General features: G+C 42.3%; 2 protein-coding genes across 2 annotated transcripts; one reads left to right on the top strand and one right to left on the bottom strand.

Moving 5' to 3' along the window:
- Positions 1 to 223: 223 nt before the first annotated feature.
- Positions 224 to 9051, bottom strand: LOC149473075 (small ribosomal subunit protein mS34-like; the record flags this gene model as incomplete). Its single annotated transcript, XM_089683662.1, has 3 exons — positions 224 to 516; positions 5216 to 5258; positions 8953 to 9051. Coding segments are annotated over 3 exons (435 nt in total), but the record flags the coding sequence as incomplete, so codon positions are not given.
- LOC149473074 (structure-specific endonuclease subunit EME2-like) lies at positions 9051 to 26859 on the top strand. Its single transcript, XM_089683650.1, has 8 exons — positions 9051 to 9057; positions 9376 to 9512; positions 14838 to 14929; positions 18484 to 18588; positions 20666 to 20768; positions 22532 to 22647; positions 24255 to 24444; positions 26629 to 26859. The coding sequence occupies exons 1-8, from the start codon at positions 9051 to 9053 to the stop codon at positions 26857 to 26859; spliced, it is 981 nt and encodes a 326-aa protein (XP_089539776.1).
- The last annotated feature ends 66 nt before the right edge of the window (positions 26860 to 26925 follow it).

The following is a 26925-nucleotide window of genomic DNA, read 5'->3' as shown; positions in this document are numbered from 1 at the left end:
TATGGTGTCATTGAGTAAAAATGACAATTTTCAATTACGGAAGGTGTTGTGCACTCTTTACTCAGTATGGTCTATAACTGAAAACAACCCTCAACAAAGAGCAGAGCCCACAACCCCAATTACCATGGCACTTTGTTGCCATTTTGGTTTGAAGGTCACGCTGCTGACAATAAACTGTACATGAATCCATGTTTCTAGGAAGTAGCAGAAGTCCATGGCCTTATCACACTGGTGTCCCTGTTTTGGCTCTCCTCACTTTAAGCTCCTTTTGGAGCTCATGATCAGATTCCCGTAATCTCCCAATGTCCAGCATGGGCTCTGTTAAAGGCTTTCCTTCTTTCTGCAACTGAGCCAGAGCAATAGCCCTCAGTAGTGGTGGGTATGGCACATAGCGGACAGGTTCTGGCTCCGGCAGAGGGATAAATTGCTTGAAGTTCTCTTCTTCATGCCGTGGTATAAGACGCCAGTCATGGTACATGACTTTGCTGATCTCCTGCTCTTCAGGCACGGTTTTACCTGGGTGAATGAAGAAGATGACCATCAATATAAGATCATCAAGTCACTCTACCTAAGATAGGCTCTGCTTATGATCCTGGATGAGAAATACGCTATATGGCCAAAGCTACAAGGACCCCACTCCAAATAATTGAGTGAATGTGTTTTAGTGAAGGGTACTGTTCATTCTACAATTCTCTAGCATACAAAGACATTTAGATTTGGATGTCAAGCCTACTACACACGGGCCAAATGTCGAGCGGTATTTTGGCATCTTCCAATTTTTATTGGATATTTGGCCCGATGTGGTAGCCGGTCTGTCAGAAGCCAGACGTTCGGTCGGCTTCTGTCAAAGAGGCATGATTGAAGAAGGTCTGCTGATCAGCTCCTGATCAGTGCTCTCAGCCAATGGCTGACAGTGTTGACCGAAGTGTTCTGTCCGGGATGGGGGGCATCCCTGTCAGAACCCAATAGCACAGCAGGGGAGCTCGCTGTACCAATATCGGATCATTAGTATACTATGACATACAAAGCCATCCACAACACTGCCCCAATTTACATATCTGATCTTATCTCTATCACCCAAACCGTACTCTTTGCTCCTCGCAAGACCTCCTACTCTCTAGCTCCCTTATCTCCTCCTCCCATGCTCATCTCCAAGACTTCTCCAAGGCATCACCCATTCTCTGGAACTCCCTACCCAAATCTATCAGACTATCACCTACTCTACTTACCTTTAGGCGATCATTAAAATCTCTCTCTTCAGGGAAGCCTATCCCGCCCTCTGCTAATACTGGAATCCTCTATGCTTCCAACCACTCCATCCCCCACAGTTTTACCTATTGTACCACTCACCCCTCCCTCCTAGATTGTAAGCTCCAAGGATCAGGGCCCTCAATTCCCTCTTGTATTGAACTGTATTGTTACTGTATTGTCTCCCACTATAATGTAAAGCGCTGAGCAAACCATTGGCGCTATAAAAATCCTATATAACAATAATAATTAGTACAGTGGCTCCTCCTGAGCTGTCCGTTTTTTTTCTCATTCAGTGTGTACCAGGCTTTAGTGCAAATAAAAAAAGTATCATGGACAATACTCGATTGTTCCTAAAGACATTCAGACAATTACAATCTGGTGGCAATTGTTCAATACGAATACCCTTAATTAACCTGAGATGTCCAACAAACTCATATGGGTTTGATGGTCAATAAATGTCCGCAAATCGTTAACCATATAGTGTACTTCACTCTCTTTCTTAACTACCTGCCGACCGCAGATAGCCGAATGACGGCTTCACTGCGGCCGGCCAGTTCTGAGTGGACGTCATATGACGTCCCCCCAGAACGCGCTCTCCTGCGCGCCCCAGGGGGCGCGCACCCGGCGATCTCCGTGATCGCTGTGTCCTACAGACACAGCTGATCACGTGATGTGGTAAAAGGCCAATCACAGCGCCTTTTACCACCTGATCAGCGGTGTCCAATGACACGCTGATCAGAGGGAAATGCAAGTGCCGGTTCTCGGCTGCACTTTCCTCACGCTGTCAGATCGTGAGGAAAGTACTGCCGAGAACCTGCAGTTGTCAGAGCGGGGATCGGCACCGATCATCAGGGCACTGATGATCAGTGCCCTGATGATCGGTGCCCAGCAGTGCCACCCGCAAGTTCCGCCCACCTGTGCCCAGCAGTGCGCCCACTAGCTCCGCCCACCTGTGCCCAGCAGATCACCCACCTGTGCCCAGCAGTGCATCCACCTGTGCCACTCTGCAGTGCCACCTACCTGTGCCCAGAAGTGCCACCTACATGTGCCCAACAGTGCCACCCACCTGTGCCCACCCACCTGTGCCCACCAGTGCCACCCACCTGTGCCCACCCACCAGTGCTGCCCACCAGTGCCACCCACCAGTGCAGCCCAGCAGTGCTGCCAGTCAGTGCCACCAGTCAGTGCCCAGGGGTTGTGCCAGTCAGTCCTGCCAGTCAGTGCCCAGCAGTGATGCCAGTCAGTGCCGTCTATCAGTACCCATCATCAGTGTCACCTATCAGTGCCACCTATCAGTGCTGCATATTAGTGCCGCCTATCCGTGACACCTCATTAGTGCTGTCTATCAGTGCCGCCTATCCGTGCCACCTCATTAGTACTGCCTATCAGTGCCCTTTAGTGCTGCCTATCAGTGCCCATCAGGGCCGCCTATCAGTGCCCATCAGTGCTGCCTCATTAACGCACATCAGTGAAGGAGAAAAAAATGCCTGTTTGAAAAATGTTATAATAGAAACAAAGAAACTTTTTTTTTTTTCAAATTTTTTGCACTTTTTTATTTATAGCGCAAAAAGTAAAGCGCCCAGTGGCGATTAAATACCACCAAAAGAAAGCTCTATTTGTGAGAAAAAAATTATCAAAATTTCATATGGGTACAATGTTGCATGACCGTGCAATTGTCAATCAAAGTGCGGCAGCGCTGAAAGCTGAAAATTGGCCTGGTAAATAAGGGGGTATAAGTGCCTGGTAGGCAAGTGGTTAAACAGCTTAGTTCATCAATTACTTTTCTACACTGTTTACCAAACTATTCACTGCAAACTCTACAAAGAATTAAAAGGAAACAATAGGGGTTATCTACTTAAACTGGAGGGTGCAAAAGCTGGTGCAGCTCTGCATAGAAACCAATCAGCTTCCAGGTTTTGTCAAAGCTTAATTGAACAAGCTGAAGTTAGAAGCTGATTGGCTACCATGCACAGCTGCACCAGATCCTGAACGCTCCAGTTTTAGTAAATCTATTCCTATGTATATGTGTAAGAATGTATACTAGAATTTGGAAAATTAATATAATGAGTTAGTTTGGCCAATTATTTTTTTTTTTCACATTTCATAACCCCTCATTTGCTGTGGCTTCAGTTTGTGTTGCTTGCCTATGAGTAAAAGGTCGGATGTTGCAATCAAATTTTATGGCATACTCCCTTTCAGATGCTATCATTTGAAGGCTGCACTGGGTTCTAAGCAGTCCTGCCAGAAAGACTTGCTTTTTTTTTTTTTCTTCAATAAAGTCATCTGCAGACAACAGGATCTATGAAAACAGAATTATATAACAAAATGCATCCCCAAGATTCCTCTACGTTGATATGTTCCCTCAAGACTAGCTGGACGGGATCATCAGAGAGCATGTACGCACGGTTTTAAGCAAACTCCCACACCCCTTCCTTTATAGAAAACAGTATTTTAGATGTCATCCAGACATTTTTACCACCAACCTTAATTATTAAACTAATTGTAAAGGATTGCTTTTTATTTTTTTTTAACCACTTCCTGTCCAGCTGTTGTATATAAACGGCCAGACGGTGGCAGTACAGGGTCGGGTAAACATTTATAAACAGCCTCCCCGCCCCCTGCTTGTGCGCACTCCCTGGGAGCACTGTGATCTAGTGCCCGCTGTGTCCTCCGGACACAGTGGAACACCGATCGTCGTATGGGACCTCTGTGCAAGGTACCGATCATGTAATCACTGATTGGCCAATCAGTGATCACATGCAGAGTATTAAGCAAGATGTTACTTCTGACATCATTGCTTACTACGTGTGAAATCTGTGAATGATCACAGAGGTCACATGGTACAAAGCTATTCACAACAGCCTTGTACCATGTGACAAGCTGTGACCAATCACAGCTCACACAGTAGTTCTCAATGGCTACAAGAATGCAGCCAGAGAGAAGGAGCAATGATTGCTTTTATAGCCTTTATGGGTGTAAAAGCAATCAGTGTAAAAAAAAAAAAAAAAAAAAAAATCTTCATCACCCCCCACAAGTAGTAGTGTCACCATGGTGACACTGTACTGCTAGGGCGACAGTATGTTAAAATAATAATAATAATAATAAAAAAATAAAATAAAAATGTACAAACAAATGTTTAAAAATTATAATTTTGGTTATAAACTAATTTGGGTTATTTATTTTTTTTTTTTTACTAAAAAGATAAACGGAATAAATTTTGGCCAAGATTTACGATGAAATATTATTTGCAAACTTTTGTAAGAAAAACACTTTTTTTCAAAATTTTGGGACTTTTTCATTTACATAGCAAAAAAAAATCTCAGTGGTGAATAAATACCACCAAAATAAAGCTTTATCTGTTTAAAAAAAATGCTAAAAAATTCATATGGGTACAGTGATGCATGACCGCGCAATTGTCATTCAAAGTGTGATAGCACTGAAAGCTGAAAATTGGCCTGGACAGGAAGGGGGTAAAAGTGTCCGGACTTGAAGTGGTTAAATAACAAACATGTTATACTTAACTGCTGTGTGCAATGGTTTTGCACAGAGCAGCCCCAATTCTCCTCTCCGTGAGTTCCCCTGCTGGCACTCCTGGCTCTTTGCCCCCACCGAGTGCCCTCATAGCAAGCATGCTTGCTTCCGAGCTGGCTCTGTGTGTCCATAGACGCACAGAGCGCGGCTCCTCCCTGGCTCTGATTGACAGCAGTGGGAACCAATGAGGAGGGAGAGAGCCAAGAGAACGGCTGCTCCTGTGCACACTGCTGGATTGAGATTGGGCTCAGGTGAGTACAAGGGGAAGCTACATGCAGAAGGTTTTTTTTACCTTAATACACATTAACTTTCCCTTAATAATTTCTTTGAACTAAAATATTAACATGGATTTCTATTAAACTTTTTACAGTATGTTTTTGGTCTGTTGCTTTTTTTTTTAATTTGTAATGACATTTAATGTACCAGGACCTACCGCGATATGTTAAATAACCCCAGGCTTGCCCATGGTCCATGTTCTGGAAGACACAAACACAAGTTAAAATATGTAAATTAAGATTAAAGAATGAGCACACTGTTAACAAAACCTAGCTAGTTTCATATATTATTTAGGAAAATCAAGCAAGTTGGCAAACATAACCTTTCAAATTTATCCATCCTCCTTCGGTCACCTTAGGTCTTCAGAGTTCTTCAGTGGTATTCTAGAATCCTGCAGCTATCTTCACTGGAGTACATCAAAGAAAACACCCCTTAAACCTCTTTATGTGTGCGTGCTCTTAGCTGACAGTCTTTCAATAACAACTCTAAATTATAATCTGTCCCTATCATAAGTATACACTGGAGGTTTAACTAAAGTTCTGCAAGATGTAGCTGGTACATCTATCATGAAATCAACAGCTCTCAGTTTGTGCTATCTAAACATACACTATATTGCCAAAAGTATTGGGACACCTGCCTTTACACACACATGAACTTTAATAGCATCTCAGTCTTAGTCCGTAGGGTTCAATATTGAGTTGGCCCCGCCCTTTGCAGCTATAACAGCTTCAACTCTTCTGGGAAGGCCGTCCACAAGGTTTAGGAGGGTGTCTATGGGAAGGTTTGATCATTCTTCCAGAAGCACATTTGTCAGGTCAGGCACGAATGTTGGATGAGAAGGCCTGGCTCACAGTCTCCGCTCTAGTTCATCCCAAAGGTGTTCTATGGGGTTGAGGTCAGGACTCTGTGCAGGCCAGTCAAGTTCCTCCACCCCAAACTCAATCATCCATGTCTTTATGGACCTTCTTTTGTGCACTGGTGCACAATCATGTTGGAACAAGAAGGGAACATACCCAAACTGTTCCCACAAAGTTGGGAGCATGAAATTGTCCAAAATATCTTGGTATGCTGATGCCTTAAGAGTTCCCTTCACTGGAACTAAGGAGCCAAGCCCAACCCCTGAAAAACAACCCCACACCGTAATCCCCCCTCCACCAAACTTTACACTTGGCACAATGCAGTCAGGCAAGTACCGTTTTACTGGCAACCGCCAAACCCAGACACGTCCACTGGATTACCAGACAGAGAAACATCTCCACTGCTCTAGAGTCCAGTGGTGGCATGCTTTACACTACTGCATTCAATGCTTTGGATTGTACTTGGTGATGTAATGCCCGGATGCAGCTGCTTGGCCATGGAAACCCATTCCATGAAGCTCTCTACACACTGTTGTTGTGCTAATCTAAAGGCCACACAAAGTATGGAGGCCTTTAGCTACTTACTCTGCAGACAGTTGGCGACATCTGTACACTGTGCGATTCAGCATTCGCTGACCCCACTCTGTCATTTTACGTGGCCTACCACTTTGTGGCTGAGTTGCTGTTCTTCCCAGTTTGTTATAATACCACTAACAGTTGACCATGGAATATTTAGTAGTAAGGAAATGTCACGGATGGACTTACTGCACAGGTGGCAACCTATCACAGGACCACACTTCAATACACTGAGCTCCTGAGAGTGACCCATTCTTTCACAAATGTTTGTAGAAGGAGTCTGCATGCCTAGGTGATGATTTTATACACCTGTGGCCATGAAAATGATTGGAACCCCTGAATCCAATGATTTAGAGGGGTGTCCCAATACTTTTGGCAATATAGTGTATATACTGGAGCAGGGTGGATAAAAATCAATGATTTTTTAAAAAAAAATCTGATTTGTTTTTATTTAAATCTGATTTTTTTTATTTAAAATCGGATTTTTTTGAATAAAATGCTTTTTGAGAAAAATATATTACCATCCAAAGGTTATTCCATCATGAAATAAAGATTAGTTTTTTAATTATGTAGAATAAGGCTGTATATGTTTAATTTTTTTTGGTAAATAAATTCCATTACTACATTCACAATGTCATGCTCTTCCAGAGGTTTTTGTAAGATTATTGGGCAGTTTCTCTGCCTACAAGATATTATCACAGATGCTTGGTTTACTTTTGCAGTTCTCAAAACTGAATTTTACTCAGCGGAGATCACATGCCTCTTCTTCACAGCAAAAATGTTATAACATGAACAGTGTTAAGAAAAAGACCTTCATCCTAACTTCTACAAACCTATGAATACAGAATCAACCCCTTCACTGCTAAGTTTCAAGAAGTTCAGTGAATAGAATAGAAACAATATTTTTCTGATTGTTTGGAGTGGAATAGATCTGCACAAGAAGAAAGTGAAACTAAGTGTGAGGAGGAAGGGGCTGACAGTCTAAGTTTCTTAAAATATATATATTTTGTTTAGCCAAATTAGTTACCAAACATGGATGTTTGTTTAAGGAAATCACATATGCTGGAATGTTATTGTTTCAGTTGAATAAATCTATTTAAATTGTTATTATTAAGGTAATGATTATTTTTCTCCTTCCTAAGTACAACAGAAAAGTTGTCCAAATATGAATGATTAACCTATTAAACTGGGGATAAAAAAACTAATATGAAAAGTTGTTATTCTAAAAATCTTCATCTACTTGCATATTAAAGATATACCAGCAAGAATCAGTCTTTATGTAGAAAACTAGGATTTAAATCAAGCCTTACTGACTAGTGATTTAAATTGTGATTTAACTCAGTTTGATTTAAATCAAATCCACCCTGTACTGGAGTATTTGTTACATCTGAACCTATGTCACCATACAATAAATAATTTACTATAAGAATAGTGATATGTAGAACTGTAGGGAAAATTATGGCAATAGATCTAGGAAGGTTCTATGTATTATTAAAAGAGCAACCTCAATGACCCTTTACCATCCCTGTGTTCTATTTTTGTTCCCCTCCTATCTTGTTAGCAGGGTTACCTTCAAAATACATACTTACACATCCAGCTGATATAGTGTTGTCCTGGGTCAAACCACCGATCCACTGCAGCATTCCAGGTCTTGCTCCACCATCTCATTTACTTACAACATCAGGGGGGAACTATCTATTTTGGGTTCTTGTAGCTGGCCTCATGATGGCATGCATGTTTCACTTCATCAGGGGGCTGGCTGCAAGAACCAGAGCCTCAGCAAGCCCCCTGATGACGTGGCATTGTAAAGTACCCCAAGGCCTCCCTCCCTTGATGCACCAGGAGGGGAAAAAAAAATGAAATGAGGTTCCCATGGCATCACCACAGCCCCATATTACACATGACCCCACCTTGGCTTCTAGCCCACAAAAATGAACACAACATGCAGAAGACGTAAGAGGCAGGCAAGCAAGTGTGCTGTCTTGTCTACCATGTCCATGTGTGCAGTATCCTTAAGGGCTGATTCACACTAGAATGCTGCGCGGGTTTCGTGCACCGCATTCTGAATGCGCTGCCCTTGCGACCTGCAGTGGGTGTCAGTGCAATATTACTGACACAGTAAACGCAGTGCATTGGCCCACACCACATTGCATGGTACAAAAGTACCATGCAATCCAGTTGTAGTGCGTTTACAAAAGTAGTGCATGCACTAATTTAGGTGCAGTGCAGTACAATTTCAGCCCATTTAAAATGAATAGGCTGAAATCGTACTGCACATAACTGCATATGAATCGTACAGGAACGTGCAGCGCATACCGGTGCGATTCCTAGTGTGAATCAGTCCTTAGAGTCTGATGAGCTTAAATACCATGATGTGTATTCTGGCTAAGATTGTCAGCGCCACTTTCTACCCTCTCAATTTTGCAGGACGGCGGTCATGATCTTCTGAACTCTCCCTCACCTCAGCTCTGTAATCCACTTTGACCTTAGTAATATTCCAGTAGCAAGGCTCATCGAATTGCTCCAGCCAGGACTTCTTGGTCACCTCTATGTTCTTACATGCAGGGTTTACAAACAAATGGGGCACATTGAGAACTGGCTATATATATATATATATATATATATATATATATAGTCTTTTGGCGCAAGCTACCATTTCAGATTAGTGTTTGGCAGCTTTTTTGGAGGACCAGAAGAGGGTATCTGCAAGGTTAGGCCTTGTGTTCTTACATGTAGAGTTTACAAGCAAATTTGACTCATTGAGAGTTGGCACTATATAAATTGTCTTTTGGTGCTTGCTAACATTACAGATCAACTTTTTGCATCATTGCAAATCACACATATATGTCTACATTGCGTTGTTGATTGATCTCTTATTGCGCAGGTCTTCTCCAAGATGCAGGGTCAGAAGGTATGCTGGAAGCTCTGAGTTCAGCTGGGTATACTTACTCCTTAGAGCCACACTCTGTGCCATGGAGCATTACCTGGAGAAGAGAGATGCCTGCTGACTGGACATGTGTAGTAAGTTGTGATTGGAACAGACAACACGTTTTTGTATTAGAGCCGCTTATATTTAAAGTGGAAGGATCAGTCAACTCCAAACTGATATTTTAGTTCTTTGTAGGTGCTGCTGAGATAAAATGCCTGTTAGTTCTTTATATCTCCTGGGGATTCTCTTATTGAGATCTTTGTTGAGCATCACAGGTTTTCACAACTGATGTGGCCATTATGAGATGTCCCATTCTCTCTATTGGGTTTTCATATTTATTCTAGACTGCGGAAAACATAGCCAGAGCAAAGGTGGCCAGGAACAGTCATGGATTATAGCAGGAAGATCTCCCTGTAAGAGCAATCAAGATCTAAGAAAGAAACCTGGGGCAGTCTCAGTCTGCCAGACGTCACCTGCAATAAAATATCCATCTGAGAGGGTTAGTCCTATTTGAGGAAATCTGTACTATTATTATTATGCAGGATTTATATAGCGCCAGCAGTTTGCACAAAGGATGACAGTACAGTTACAATACAAATTAATACAGGAGGGATCAGAGGGCCCTGCTCAGTAGAGCTTACAATCTAAGAGGGAGGGTCAATTGATACAAAAAGTAATAACTGCGGGGGATGAACTGATAGAGAAAAATACATGTACCGTTGCTAGGAGGGGGCAGGATAAGCCTCTCTTAAGAGATGAGGTTTTTAGGGATTGTCTAAAAGTGGACAGGGTAGGAGATAGTCGGACACATTGGGGAAGGGAGTTTCAGAGGATGGGAGTACCTTTGGAAAAGTACTGAAGGCAAGAATAAGAGGAGGTAACAAAGGAGCTGGAGAGCAGGAGGTCTTGGGAGGAAGGAAAAGAACTGGAAGACTGGAATTTTGAGACTAGGTTAGTGATGTAGCTGGGGGCTGAGTTGTGGATGGCTTTAGAAGTTGTTGTAAGTACCTTGAATTTAATTAGTTGAGTAAGCGGAAGCCAGTGGAGGTATTGTCAGAGAGGGGTGGAGGACACTGAATGGAAGCCAGTAGAGGGATTGTCAGAGAGGGGTGGAGGACACTGAATGGAAGCCAGTGGAGGGATTGGCAGAGAGGGGTGGAGGACACTGAATGGAAGCCAGTGGAGGGATTGGCAGAGAGGGGTGGAGGACACTGAATGGGGGCCAGTGGAGGGATTGGCAGAGAGCGGTGGAGGACACTGAATGGAAGTCAGTGGAGGGATTGGCAGAGAGGGGTGGAGGACACTGAATGGAAGCCAGTGGAGGGATTGGCAGAGAGGGGTGGAGAACACTGAATGGAAGCCAGTGGAGGGATTGGCAGAGAGGGATGGAGAACACTGAATGGATGCCAGTGGAGGGATTGGCAGAGAGGGGTGGAGGACACTGAATGGAAGCCAGTGGAGGGATTGGCAGAGAGGGGTGGAGGACACTGAATGGAAGCCAGTGGAGGGATTGGCAGAGAGGGGTGGAGGACACTGAATGGAGGCCAGTAGAGGGATTGGCAGAGAGGGGTGGAGGACACTGAATGGAGGCCAGTGGAGGGATTGGCAGAGAGGGGTGGCAGACACTGAACAATTGGTAAGAGCAAATAGGAGCTGTCAGTACTAAAGTCTCTTTTGGAAATTCTAGTTGCTGGACTATTATGCTAACCCAAAGGCTTTCAGTACTTTGAGTCAATAACTCAGATTAGATGAGCCGTTCTGATTTTTCTCTGGGTTCATTAGCTAAATTCTTGCCCTAGGTTGGAAGTAGAGATGAGCGAATCGAACCAGGCGAAGTGGAATTCGTTTCGAATTTCAGGAAAAATTCGATTCGTGCCGAATCCGAATATTAGCCAACTTCGGATGCACGAATCGAATTTTTCCCGATCAGCCGGCAAAAAGTGTCCCTGCAGAGAGCTCCACTATTTCTGACAGTTCTCTGACAGTTCCTTCACATTTACAGCGGTTGAAACATTGTATCTATTTGTTTCCATTTAGGATACAGATGTTTTTATTCGGAAACAGATACAATGTTTCAACCGCTGTAAATGTGAAGGAACTGTCAGAGAACTGTCAGAAATAGCGGAGCTCTCTGCAGATACACTTTTTGCTGTACTGGAATACTTCTTCTTTTCATTCTTCTTTTCATTCTTCTCATTCTTCTTTTCATTCTTCTTTTCATTCTTCTTCTCATTCTTCTTTTCATTCTTCTTCTTTTCATTTTTCTTTTCATTCTTCTCATTCTTCTTTTCATTCTTCTTTTCATTCTTCTTCTTCTTTTCATTCTTCTTCTTTTCATTCTTCTTCTTCTTCTTTTCATTCTTCTCATTCTTCTTTTCATTCTTCTTTTCATTCTTCTTCTTCTTCTTTTCATTCTTCTTCTTCTTCTTTTCATTCTTCTTCTTCTTCTTCTTTTCATTCTTCTTCTTCTTCTTTTCATTCTTCTTTTCATTCTTCTTCTTCTTCTTTTCATTCTTCTTCTTCTTCTTTTCATTCTTCTTTTCATTCTTCTTCTTCTTCTTTTCATTCTTCTTTTCATTCTTCTTCTTCTTCTTTTCATTCTTCTCATTCTTCTTTTCATTCTTCTTTTCATTCTTCTTCTTCTTCTTTTCATTCTTCTTCTTTTCATTCTTCTTCTTCTTCTTCTTCGTTGTGCCCCGTGACTGCCCAAATGAGTGAAGTGTGCGGTGATTCTAAGATCGACGGCACTCATCTGCATGTCATACTGACTGACAGTATTATTTCTCTTCCCCAGCAGACTCCAAGGGCATTTAAATTAAAGGTACAGTGTTCTGCACTAATATAAAGGCTCTCTGAAGCCTAGAAACCCTTTTAATAAGTTAAATTCGCAGCGAATAAATTCGCATTGAATCAAATTTCTCCCGCAAATTCGGCGAATCAGCCGAATTGAATTTTTGAATAATTCGCTCATCTCTAGTTGGAAGCTCTGAATTTATTGATGCCAAAAATAGCCAAACAACAAACATTTTCAGGGGAAGGTCAGTAATGAAGGCATCCAGGCTGTGTCAGTACTGGTTTCCTTTATGTTATTATGTTAAAAAGAGAATAATACATTCTAATAATTCATATTTTATGAGAAAAGGTTTCCATTGTATTCTTTTTATGGCACCACCTTTGTGCACAAACAGCAAGCCACTGCACACAATGTAATTCTCACACACTGTTTTCTGTAATTCCTTTTACCTATATGCAGAATACATTTTTTAAACCTGAATGCCAAATGCTAAGCATGTATATAATGTCATCATGTAATCTGGTAAGTATTCAGTAAACTATAATCAATGTATCATAAAACTAGCATACAGTGTTAAAGTGGAATTTCACACAAAAGAGGGAGTTCTTCTTTTTTGCCGCCAACTCACCCCCCAACATGTTTGGTCATACGTTGTTACGTTACGGTCATACTGGGGGGGGGGGTCGAGCGGGTATCTAGTTTTGACAGGTATCTGCTCCCACTTCCACTTGGATCGCTTAGGCAATCCGAGTGAAACTTCGCCCAGGCGATCCAAGAGAAACTTCACCCCCCTCTTAACCCGCAACATTTTGGGACACATCACAAGTCCCAGAAAGCTGCAAGACCATTCACAAAGTGCAGCTCAACTTGTGCATGCGCAGTAGGTAGCTGGCTGTGAAGCTGTTAGGGCTCACTGCGCACTTCAATTAATAAACATGCTTGCACCGGGCTGCCAAAGACCAGTGAGTAACCAGCCCAGGTGAGGGCGGCACTTGATCCATGGATATCTAAATATCCTTATAATGAAAGTCAGTAGCTACAGTATTTGTAATTTTTAATTTTTTGGGGGGGACTTTGAAAATCCTCTGACTTGATATCAGCCTGCACAGGGGGCACTAAGACTGAGAGAGGTATTCTGAGCTTATCATGGCTAACACTGGGAGCAGCCTCCAAGGGTGGGAATCAGAGGGATGAGATCATCAGTATTGGGCAGGGTGGATAAAAATCAATGCTTTTTTTAAAAAATCTGATTTTTTTATTTAAATCGGATTTTTTTTAATAAAATGCTTTTTGAGGAAAATATATTACCATCCAAAGGTTATTCCATCATGAAATAAAGATTAGTTTTTTAATTATGTAGAATAAGGCTGCATATGTTTAATTTTTTCGGTAAATAAATTCCATGAATCCATTCACAATGTCATGCTCTTCTCGAGGTTTTTGTAAGATTATTGGGCAGTTTCTCTGCCTACAAGATATTATCACAGATGCTTGGTTTACTTTTGCAGTTCTCAAAACTGAATTTGACTCAGCGGAGATCACATGCCTCTTCTTCACAGCAAAAATGTTTTAACATGAACAGAGTTAAGAAAAAGACCTTCATCCTAACTTCTACAAACCTATGAATACAGAATCAACCCCTTCACTGCTAAGTTTCAAGAAGTTCAGTGAATAGAATAGAAACAATATTTTTCTGATTGTTTGGAGTGGAATAGATCTGCACAAGAAAAAAGTGAAACTAAGTGTGAGGAGGAAGGGGCTGACAGTCTAAGTTTCTTAAAATATATATATTTTGTTTAGCCAAATTAGTAAATAAACATGGATGTTTGTTTAAGCAAATAACATATGCTGGAATGTTATTGTTTCAGTTGAATAAATCTATTTAAATTGTTATTATTAAGGTAATGATTATTTTTCTCCTTCCTAAGTACAACAGAAATGTTGTCCAAATATGAATGATTAACCTATTAAACTGGGGATAAAAAAACTAATATGAAAAGTTGTTATTCTAAAAATCTTCATCTACTTGCATATTAAAGTTATACCAGCAAGAATTAGTCTTTATGTAGAAAACTCTGATTTAAATCAAGCCTTACTGACTAGTGATTTAAATCGTAATTTAAATCAGTTTGATTTAAATCAAATCCACCCTGGTATTGGGGGATTAAGTAAGAAAATTGTTACTCTACCGGGACCAAAGAAGAGAATTTTTACCAAAACAACAGCAAAATTATACAACAAGAACACAAACAGTAACACTAGCACTGTAATAATATGTTATGAGGCAAAAAGAAGTATGTGTGTGTGTGTGTGTGTGTGTGTGTGGGGGGGGGGATAAGGAGTGCACATAAGACCTACTACAAATATTTACTCAGAATGGTGATATAATGCCAGCTATTGAGAGCTGCTATCTTGGGGTGTCCTCTCTTCCTCTTAGATTTGGTTCACACCTGCAGATGCAACCAAATGCAGGTGCATTTCCATGTGTGGCATGAATGGCAGCCTGTTCATTTCCATGGACTGCTCTACACACGAGAAACACAGAAATTAAGTTCCGAACTCTTTTCATTCAGCTAACACAAAAATATTTCTGGATTTTCCAATCGCTGTTTTTATATTCCAGGATGGTCTGGATCTATGTAAAGGGAAAGAAGAGCAAATGCTGATTCTGGTGGAGCCTAGAGAATTTCTCAAGAGTGTCTTCTATTACATTCAGGTAAAATTTGGAAAGGTGAAGAACATGCAGATTTATATATATTCTGTATCTGCCACCCCTCTCTGCCAATCCCTCCACTGGCTTCCCATTGCCCAACGGATAAAATTCAAAACATTAACAATAACATATAAAGCCATTTATAACTCTGCCCCAAATTACATCACCAATCTTGTCTCCAAATATCATCCAAACCGTACTCTCCGCTCCTTGCACGACCTTCTACTCTCTAGCTCCCTTGTCTCCTCCTCCCATGCTCATCTCCAGGACTTCTCCAGAGCTTCCCCCATGCTCTGGAACTCTCTACCCCAATTTATCAGAATATCGCCTACTCTGCTCACTTTTAGGTGATCTCTGAAAACCTATCTCTTCAGGAAAGCCTATCCTGCCCTCAGCTAATAATGGAATCTTCTACTCCTCCTACCAGTCCATCCCCCACAGTTACTAACTTTTGAACCACTAGCCCCTCCCTCTTAGATTGTAAGCTCCAAGGAGCAAGGCCCTCCTATCCCTCTTGTATTGTTGCTGTATTGTCTCCCGTTATATTGTAAAACGCTGAGCAAACTGTTGGCGCTATATAAATCCTGTATAATAATATACTAATAATAATATAGGGACCCATGGGGCATATAGCTCAATATCCATGTGCCATATGTACAATAATTGCATTTGCTGAGGTCAATTATAATAGATGTAAAAAAAGGTTTACAGTATGTGTCCTAGATTTTTTATTTTTTTGTGCTTAAAGTGTTACTAAACCCACAACAGTAAAATCAGTCTGTAGATGCAGTAAATCATGCTTGTTATACTCACTGTGGAACCTAAGGGGTTAATCCTCTGCACTGTGTAAAAATTATGTTTGATCCAGACTTCTCTGATCCTCCCCTTCTACTGCTGTCCCCAATCCATCTGCTGATAGAACAGAGCCTTGGAGACAAGCTGCACATGCACAGTTTGGTGTGTATTGCTAGAGACCTTTTTTTATTTTCTTGGGAGAGTGCATATATCCAGCACAGGGTCAATAAGCACTGTCCAGACAGAGGTTTAGGGGTCATGCAGCCTCATAAGTCAGTCGGGAGAATGAAAACTCCTCCTACCATCTTTATCCAGTACTCTGCTGGACATTGATAGAAGTCTCAAGACTGCTCTACCCGCTGATAAAATAAAAGGTACTTAGCAGTTTATATTTACTAAAATAATTATATTTCCATGTTCTATGTACTGTGGGAGGCCAGATATAGTTAATGCAGGGTCCAGGGTTTAGTAACACTTTAAAGTGGAGTTCTACTCACTTGTCAAAAAATAACTCATTAGCTACAAAAACTGCTGACTTTTAAAAAACAGCCATTTACCTGTCCCTCGGTCCTGTGGTGTGTCTCCCGCAGCCCGTTTCACCGGCCGTCCTGGATTCCAGGAGGCCAGCAGGCCGTCATGTATTCCAGGAGGCCGGCATCTTCAGTGTGGGCACCCAGCTGTGATAGCTTGCGGCTTCACAGCCGGGTACCCACTGCACATGCGCGAGTAGTGCTGCACTTCCTGAATGGTCCTGTAGTCTTCTGGGACCTGTCACGTGTCCCAAAAGACTACAGAGAGGGAGGGAGGACAACTTCTGTTTCCAATCGCCTAGGCAATCAGACCGGAAATGGGAGCAGGTACCTGTCAAATTTGGGCACCCAAAGGTGCCAGTCCTTAATGGGGAGCGGGGGAGCAGTCCTTAAAGCGGAACTTCACCTTTTGGGAGGAGCTCCGCCTTAAGGCTCAGTTTACATCTGTGCGTTTAACTGCGTTTTTATCAAGTTCCTGTGAGTTATGTGTGGATCAGTTTATTAATTTCAGTGGGCTTCCCTACATGTAGGAATCATGGTAAAGAAGCCCCTGACCCCTGTTAAAAATTATGCCGCATCAAAACGTACCCTGCATTTCAGTATGTGTGAAAACAGACGCATGGGAGTGCCATTAGGAGTTGATAAATACTACTACTACTAATAATAATAATTAATTAATTCAGAAATATTGGCACTGCCACGTGTCTGCCAAAGGACAGCCCTTTTGTTACCATTTAGTAACTTATATAAAGAGAAGTACAGACTCCTGTAGTGTTGGCTCTGAAGAAGAGGTTGTGTCCTCGAAACGCGTTAGCCAGTTGGTCATCCAGGGTTCCATCGTATGGACTCAGATGTTGTTTGGATCATACACCTTGTTCAGTTTGACATACCTGTGTTATTATGTCCATTGTGAGTATGATACCTATTTTTGTTTCTTTAATACATTATTTTAAACGATAATGCACTAGGTCGGTGCGCCCTTTTTCTGTTTCTCCATTTGTATCCAGTGTATTCGGACCACCCCGGTCTGTTGAGGGCAGCAAGCAGTGCATATTCCAGAAAATTCCAGAACATTCTTATTAGGTCTACTGAGTCCTTTCCTAGCGCAGGAGTAAAGTGTTTGTTGTACAGGATGTTTTGCGTCAGGAAAGTGCACAATTTTGTTCACAACCAACAGTAGTGTGAATCTTACCTTAGAGAGACTTGAAGTAGTAAAATGTTGCTAAATGTCTATGTATATTTCAGTTGTTTTCATTTTGGGAGATTATACGTGGAAGTAGTTTAATTACAAAGGAATATGTAAGAAAAGGCATGTACTGTAGATGGATATAGAAAAGATATGAAGTATACAGATAGAACAAAGGGGAAAACAAGGGAGTGATGCGAACTGAACCCACATTTTCTTCCACTCAGGCTTTAGATCACCTGAGCAGCCATTTTTTTTAATAACAACAAAAAGGTACTTTTTTTACTCAAAAGAATGTCATGGTAAAATGTTCCCATATTGATTCATGTGCTTTCTAATTTGTAATGATAGATCCGCTTTCATTGGTATTAAAAGCATGGCATGATCGGGGTGGAGGTTGTGTTTAATCCTTTCACTGGCACTGACGTAAGGGCAGAACTGCTTGCAGTAGGCCATGTCAGTAATCCTTTTTGCAGTTGCATTCCCTTAAGCCAAGGGTCTCCAAACTTCCTAAACAAAGAGCCATTACTGTGCTTCAGACTTTTGGGGAGCCGGATTGTGGCCCTTGGGAGTAGAAAGGTCCTAACATGAGTGGGAAAACACAATGCCCCATTTTTGGTGTCAGTGGGAGGAATTGTGCTCCATCATTGGTGTCAATTGTTGATGTCATTAAAGGGAGTTGTGTCCCTTCATTGGGATCAGTGATGGGGGGAGGTATGGTTGGTATCAGTGGAAGAAATAGTGCCCTAAGGGCTGGAAAAAACAAGCAAAGGCCTGCATCTGGCCCCCGGGACACAGTTTGGAGACCACTGCCTTAGTCTATAAGCTAATAGCCACTACGCTGATCATGAACTTATGGCAGAGTGGTACCTGAGACTCTCCTAATTCATGAAGGGCCACAATCAGCAGCTGCCGATCATAACCAGTGAAAACATTGCCAAAGTGGTCTGGGTATGTGAGGTGAAAAAATGGACATCGGGCCCAGCAGTGAAAAAGTTAATAACAGCCTTGTAAGATCTAAAGTAGCTGATCCCTCTCCATTCCTGGCTCCTGAAAACGCCATGACTCCGACCTCTGTGTTTGGAATAGATAGGAAGTGTTCTGGAAAGAAGATCACCTTGGCTGTTTTGGGGCTACATGATTATAGAAGGTAAGTTGGATTACAGACTGCAACTTTCATTAAAGAGGACCTTTCACTTTTGAAATAATACCATTAGTCTGATTCAAGTTAAACATTTTTATTTACATTTTTTTGTCCAAAAAACTTTCTGTTCAAAGCTACAGTGTTCAATAGTCAGTCTGATTTTAAGATGCAAGTCTGGTTTACAGATTGAAATTTAAAGCAGAACTCCATGTAAAATTTTACTTTCCCATGCAGTGGGGCTGTGCGCTGCATGGGAAAACTGCTCGTTTTGTCCAGGGGTTTAGTGGAAAAGCTATATATATCCCGTCCTCCGATCCTCCGGAAAACCACGCTCCCCCAAGTCCAGCGGTGGACTGTTCCTGCCATCCTCAGGCTCTGAGACGGTCTGTTGGCATGATGACGTCAGGAACAGTCCATTGACAAGACCGCTAGTATGCGGGGGGGGGGGGGAAGCGGCAAGGACCAGTGTTGCGCTCTGAGGATCATCTGATTCGGTAAGTATATTTTCACTCTTATGACCCCTAGACAAAAACGAGCAGATGGCCCGTGCAGTATGGGCACAGCACCACTGAATGGTTCAAAAAACATTTTGCCCCGATTTCTGCTTAAAGGTTAAGTGTTGAAGGTGAGGTTGCACACACATTAATAAAATCAAAAATGTGCATTTATTAAAAGAGAAGTATGGGCTATACAAAGAGAAAATCTTCTACTCACCTAGGTTGATGCAGCATCAATCTGATGCTGCATCTGTCCCCCACCGGCTATCCACTGAGAATTAAGTGATCAGACACTGCTGATCGCTCAGTTCTCCCCTCCACTCTGAGAAGGGAGCAGTGATTGTCAGTGACTGGCTCTCTGCTCTGCCCCTCCAGCACTCACTGGACTGATAGGCGGGGGTGGGAGTGGCTGGCTCAGGATATCAGTGGATTGCTGAGAAGCTGAGTCAGTTGCCGGTCCAGGATTCTGGGTGGATTCCAACCATGTGGTTAGGATCTTTCGGAGCCTGGACTGGCTCTGTGAGGTCAGAAAATGGATCACAGGAGTGCAGAACAAGCTGCACACCTATGATCCATAGGAGACGATTGGCAATGCTTCTCTTTTAAATATATGCATTCAGTCCTGCAGAGCATTGCAAGTGTAATCAGTGCATAGTGGGTGTAGTTCACAGGCACCTGCATTATTTACCCCAAGTCCTCAGTTTTTTGCTAAAAACCGTGCACTAACAACACCAGACTTCTGGTTCCAAAAGCTAACGTAACAAAGAGGTGGGTTCTCTTTTTATAGTAAGTAAAGTGCAGCACTATAAATAAGTAAATAAATTATAATAATGTCCGTATAAATGAATATTCTTATGGTGACAATCCGTGTGTAGAGTACCCACTATGGCGGTACTTCAGTGCTTGTGCTTTTAAAAGTGGGGTAAGAATACGCACTCACCAGATGCGTAAAGAAATTATGCATATAGATCAATGATCGGAGGTCCCCTTTAATGAAGTGGAGTCATTGATTTCCTAGAGCTCACCCCTGAATCAAGATCTACCTTATTACACAGAGGAGGGAGTTCCTGCTACACAGGTTGCTACACCCACTCATCCCTTAAAGGGGACCTCTGGTTTACTGGATCCATATACCACCCAGAAGTGCCTGACATACCACCCATACAGAGGGAGGATATCTCTATACATGGCTTAATCCGCTTCCTTAAAGGGGACCTCTGATGATTGATTTAAATGCGTAATTTCTTTACACATCTGGTGAGTGCGTATTCTTACCCCACTTTTAAAAACACAAGCACTGAAGTACCGCCATAGTGGGCACTCTACACACGGATTGTCACCATAAGAATATTCATTTATACGGACATTATTATCATTTATTTAATTATTTATAGCGCTGCACTTTACTTACTGTTTTGACTGAAGTTTTATTTGGTTACCTTTAGTGCATAGCTGCTGACGTTGAAAGCACTCACTTTTTTATTTATTTATTTGGGGTTCTCTTTTTATGCTTGAAGACGGAAAACACTGAGATGGTATAAGTGAACTGACTGAGCTTTAATAGTAAATGTTTTTTTGACCACCAGATGTCAAAGACTGTCGCGTAAGATGGAGAGACACTCTCTAGAGCCAAGCCTTTGCTATGATGAACAGCCAGAAAGCCAAGTGACCAGGCGACATATAGATGAGGTTGGTAGCTAATCTACATTTAAATACCAGTCCTCGGTTAAAGACTTCTCCATACATCATCTTCTTTAGTATCATCTTCTAGGATTAGTTTTGGAAACTAAATTTTGAATACAATTTTTTGTTTTAAGCAAGAGCCTAAAATGAATTTTGTTTTGCTACATAGTTCTTTTACTTTGCTGCATTGTGTCCTAAAGGGGGGGGGGGGACTATGTGGCCCAGTGAGCTTATGCAATACATTTTTGTCTTAAAGTGGAACTAAAGGCACACGTACTTACCTTAGTTCTAGTTCCAACAATCTGACACCCATAAAGTCCCTGCTCGGCGCTGTTCTCTTCTCCCTGGGTTCTTTTGGACCCTGGTTTTTGTCTGTTTTGATTGGCTGATGTGGGATGACATCACTCCCATACATGTGCAGGAGTGCAGTCATCCGGGCACGCTGGGAGTTTGCCAGTTTGTGCAGTTCAGTGTACATTCTACAGAGGACTGCAAATAGGCAGGAAAGTGTAACATTGCATTTTTTTTCTGCAATAAAAAGACTGCCTGTTCACAAATGTTTCTATTTTACATTTAGTTCCACTTTAAGTTTACATGTTCCAGACACCTCAGGTCCCATGCACACTAGACATTTAGCAACGAAGCATGAGATCCCAGCATCTTGATGCGGGCGGAAGGCAAAGGTTGCACCATCCAGCCTCACTGTCGGCAACTTGTAAAATTCTATGAGAGGCTGAAAGCTGCTGCGGCTGGACAGGCCTGGATGTTGCACTGAGTGTTCCTAATGTTTGTGGCAGTATCAGGGGTGGACTGACAACTCATGGGGCCCCCGGGCAATAGGGGATTATGGGGCCCCTGTGTCCTTGTCCAAACTCAAAAAGCCTATGAAAAAGGTACCAGGGGCATCTCATGGGGCCCCCTACTGACCCCGGGCCCTCGGGCAGTGCCCGAGTTTCCAAATGGTCAGTCCGCCCCTGGGCAGTATGTGGCCAAGGATGAATGCTGGGAGTGCACACTGCATGTATTCTGGGTATTCGTTCCTGGGAACATACTGCCCTAAATGTTAGTACCACTCTGCGCACCATCCAGTCCCATCCATCCGCAGCAGCTTTCAGCCTCTCATAGATTTTTTCAGACTGTCAGCAGTGGGGCTGGATGGTGAACTTTTCATTTGCACCAAAATGCCAGGATTTCAGGCACGGGGGGCTAAACACCCAGTGAGCAATGAGGCTTTTATGTTGAAGGCATAATATATTTTTCAAACTAGCTTCTGGGGAGAATTTACTAAAGATTTGTCACTTTATTTAACCTTCCTGTGTAATTTACAGTAGAAACTGAGTTATTGTCAAAACTTTTTGCAAACTGACTGCCAAGTGGCAAGATCAGCCCTCTTTCTGATCAGTTTCAGAGCTGTAATAAGAATCTCAGACCTTCTCTGCATCAGTGGCCCCGGCTTAGGTGTTTTTTTTTCTTTTGTTTTTTTTTTTACTTTTTGTAGTCATGAATGTAAAATTATTTTGTAAGAAAAGGAGCGACCTTTGCATCTCTTTACAAGATCCTTTTAGATTGGGGCAGCACCTAAATATGGGCGTAACATGGTGCAAAAAGATGGAGTTGCCCTTTAACTCTGATTTTTCTCTAGTTTATTATCACTGTTAGGCATGCTGTCAAATCTAAATTTTAATGTGAAAGCATTATGTATATTCTAATAAAGTTTTCTCTGTGATGTCACCTTCTTTGATAACTGTTATCCTCCTCTGTGGAGGTAGGCACTTATCTTTCTACAGCTGTACCATGAGACCGAAGTCTTATTCTTGGATACATGGAGAGAACTGGGGCAACATGTGTGTGCTGTGACCAAGAGTATAGCTCAGCGCCCGTTCCGGTGAGTTCACAAAAAAGTGACTGGACAATGTAAATTCCTTGTGAGTGAAAGGTTATACAAGTGACATGAGCAGCCTTATAATCATTGCCCTGCTTTAATGGATTATTTAGATTTCTGTTTTTCAGCAAATCAGCATTTTCAGGTGGTATAAAGGAAAAAGAATTTACATTTAAAATGAATTGTCTATTTTGAATCCACTGAATGCCTACTAAATTATTTCCGTTTTAGGTGTACGCCAATAACCAAACTGCAACATCTTGAAATAACATACACTTAGAGCAGAGCTAAACCCTCTTGCCCTTTACAGCCAAGGAAGCTATTTTCTTAGCCTCTGTTTAATCATTTGACCTCTCGAAGGTTTTACCCCCTTCATGACCAGGGAATTTTTTTTATATTCACCACTGTGCTACTTTAACTGGCAATTGCTCAGTCATACAACACTGTACCCAAGTGAAATTTGAGTCTTCTTTTGGTGTTATTTTTTATTATATAAACAAAAAAAAACCCCAAAAAAGTTTGGGGAAATAAAACACAATATTTTCTACTTTCTGTTATAAAAAATAAAGAAATGTAAAAAATCTAATTTCTTCATAAATTTAGGCCAAAATGCTGCTACATGTCTTTGGTAAAGGAAAAATCCCACTAAGTGTATAATAATTGGTTTGTTTGAAAGTTATAGCATCTAAAAACTATGGTGTATATATACTGGAATTTACGCAGCTTTAACGCTGTGCTGGTGATCAGTGACTTACAGTTGGACTGTGATAGTGTGGTGGGCAATCTAGTGCTAACAGACCGTCACTGGGAGGTAAATTAAATGACACTGACATCACTAATACAGTGATCAGATATAATACTTTACACTGTCCCTGTACTAATTACACTGGCTTGGAAAGGGTTCACATCAAGGGGCAGTCAAGGGGTTAACTGTGTGCCTAACAAGTGTTGTATGTGTAATATGTGCTGCTTTTACTAAGGCCCCTTTCAGACGGGGTGGACCAGTCAGCGGATCAACTGTCTTCTATGAGCGGTCGAATGGAAAACAACCGCCTGTGTGTTTCCATCCAACTGCCATCCCATCCGATCCGGTGGACAGAAGGGGAATGGATCCCCATCCATCTCTTTTCGACGGATCAAATCGGATTGGATGTCGTTGGGTGTAAACAGACACATGTCCATTTACACCCGCCGCTCCATAGAGGAGAATAGAGGTTTCAATGGGTCCACCTGAAAAACGGGCAGATGGACCCGATCAGAACGTCTATGTGAAAGGGGCCCAAGAGATCTGGCTGTTTTTTTTCCCTGCTTTTCAGGGAGAAGAAACAGACAGATCGCTGTTCTGTGTACAGAGTCCTGTGTGTTTGTAAACACAGGGCTGTGTGCTGTGAATGGATACAGCCAATCAGCAGGTGTCAGCCATAAATCATTGGATGAAACCTGCTGACAAAATTGCACAGTGTCCAGTCTCAGTGGGGGTCAGCAGTGGGCACACACATGCATGCCCCAAATTTTTCTTTTCTTTGCAGCAAACATTGAGGTCAGATGACCTATAAGTGATGGTGCAGCAAGGTGGACCGTGGTAAACAACGTTCTCTCTCTGTCTGCAGGTTGCACTGGGAGGCTCAGAGCTACTCCTTCTGCACCTCAGCAGGCACCTGGCGAGGGTGGGGACCCAAAGGATCGCTCACTGGCTTACCATTGGCCTGGAAGAGACAGATTCAGCAGTTTAATAGAGTCAGTCCAGCAATGGCTGCAACTATAACAGAGGCCTATCCTTCTCCACAACTCCTTATGCAGGTCAGTGTCTTTGTGTAATGTGTTTTCTGCCCAGGATCCACATGCAATGGGGGAGATTTACTAAAGCTGGTGCAGCTGTGCATAGTAACCAATCAGCTTCAATCTTCAGCTTGTTCAGTTATCCTTTGACAATAAAACCTAGAAGCTGATTGGCTACCATGCACAACTGCACCAGATTCTGTGTGCACCAGTTTTAGCAAATCTCCCCCACTATTTTTCACACTAAAGGGAAAGCTTGAGCATCTGCAGATATTAGACAGAGGAGTGTATAGCCATAGGGATCATTGGTCACTCCTATCAAAACAATGGACCATCTTCTAAGGCAGGGTCTCCAAACTTTCCAAACAAAGGGCCAGTTTAACCTCTTGACACATGCAAATGTGCGGCCTCCCGGTGTCTGGGCCTAGACGCTGAGCGGCCGCACATTTGCGTTCTATTAAAAAAACATATGTGCTGAGAGCACACGCCTGCGCACTCCCAGCACACATGTCCAGTACTCATGGAAAGGTCCCAATCTCCTCTTTCGATCGCGACCTTTCCCGATCATGTGACAGTGTGTCACGGCGGTCACATGACGCTAAACCCTGCCCCGCCTCCCGACTTCTGAAACCCTTAAAGGGCCAGGAGGCGCCGGTGCCAAGGGGTAATGTCCTTTAGACTTTCTGGGGGCTGGATTAGGAGTAAAGAAAGTCCCTGATGTTAGTGGGGAAAAGTCATTGACGCCATCTTTGGTGTCATTGGGAGGAAATTTGCCTCATCATTGGTATCAGTGAGATAAATTCTGTCCCATCTTTGGTGTCATTGGGAGGAATTGTGCCTCATCGTTGGTGTCATTGAGATGAATTGTACCCCATCATTAATGTCATATGGCCCTATTGTTAGTGTCATTGGGAGAAATTGTGTCCCATCCTTGGTGTCATTGGCAGGAATAGTGCCCCATCATTGGTGTCAGTGAGGGTAATTATGCCCCATTGTTGGTATCATTGGATGAAATAGTTCCCCAAGGGCCAGATAAAAGCAAGTAAAGGGCCGCATCTGGTCCCCGGGCCACAGTTTGGAGACCACTGTTCTAAGGCATGCCGTAGAAAAGCACATATCTGAAATTGACTGGAAGTAAGACATTTACTTAGTTACATCAAGCTGATGTACAGTATATATAAAAATAGACCTTGTTTTTTAATTGCTTGTATAAGATGGTTTTGAAATTTTACAATCTTTCCCAAAGCCCCTCTCATCTACTATTCCCCACTGACAGGTAAGCTCAGTGGCCAATAGGGAGGCACAGGAGCCAGGAGAGGGGGAGGGGGTGTCAACCCTCACCATTACTCTTTTAAGGCAATATTTGCATATTCGAGCACCCCAGAATATGGGGATCTCTGGTGGATCTGGAAAATATTAAAAGGAAAGTGCTTCAAGTATTTCTTAGACTTTACCATACTAGTCTGGAAGGTATTAAAAGGTAAGTGCTTCAAGTATTTCTTAGACTTTACCATACTAGTCTGGAAGGTATTAAAAGGTAAGTGCTTCAAGTATTTCTTAGACTTTACCATACTAGTCTGGAAGGTATTAAAAGGTAAGTGCTTCAAGTATTTCTTAGACTTTACCATATTAGTCTGGAAGGTATTAAAAGGTAAGTGCTTCAAATATTTCTTAGACTTTACCTTACTAGTTTAATAGAAACATACATTGATGCTGTTCTGTAATCATTATTACATCATATTAATGTATTTTTTTCAGTGTCAGCAGTGTAAGCACCATGTTTGGCTTGGTATCAGCCTGCATTCCCCTGTACAGCAGAGCTCAGAAAGGAGGAAGCACAATCAGCCAGGTGTTGCTGCAGTGCAAAAGGAGCATGCTGATAAAAGAGCAGTGATGAAGGGATGAGCGCAGTGTGCTGCTTCTCCTTTCATTGCCCTGACACAGGGTGGGGTGGAAAATAGATCTGTAAGTAAAAATGAATCCACAGCAGAGACAAATCAAGTCCCCTCCCCTTCCAGGCAGGGATGTGCTGTGAGGCAGAGCTGTGTAAATGGTAAGACCGGATGGACAGAAACACAAATCCTTTAGCAGGTAAATAAGCTCACATGTACGCATTTCATCTGTTCCGTATTAATTCTAGTAGTCGGTGTATAAAGCTGATGTTATTCAAAGAAAGTAAATTCTGTATCTTTTCTCTCTATCCAGGCATATGTGGCATGTAATACTGATAAAGAGAGACTATCTCTCCTCAGTAACCTGAGGGTACCACGTACTGGAGGTGCCACAGATGATATGGAGTATCCAGATGAAGATGTCACACAGTCTAATGACCAAGACCAGACAAGAGAGAGGCGCATTGGTCCTGATTTGTCACGACGCATCTGGCTGTTCATGACCTCAACCAATCCAGAACTGGTATTGGACTTAAATTCCTAGTACATAATCACTGGTGCTTTTGTACTGTTATTTGGCAGTAAAGTATTTATAATAAAAATATGTTTC

Source organism: Staurois parvus, unplaced genomic scaffold (genome assembly GCF_062004578.1).
Source record: "Staurois parvus isolate SC_StPar_1 unplaced genomic scaffold, SC_StPar_1.0 ptg000018l, whole genome shotgun sequence".
NCBI classification, from domain to species: domain Eukaryota; kingdom Metazoa; phylum Chordata; class Amphibia; order Anura; family Ranidae; genus Staurois; species Staurois parvus.
Note: the sequence above shows the minus strand (reverse complement) of the source record. Positions and strands in the feature narration are given on the sequence as shown.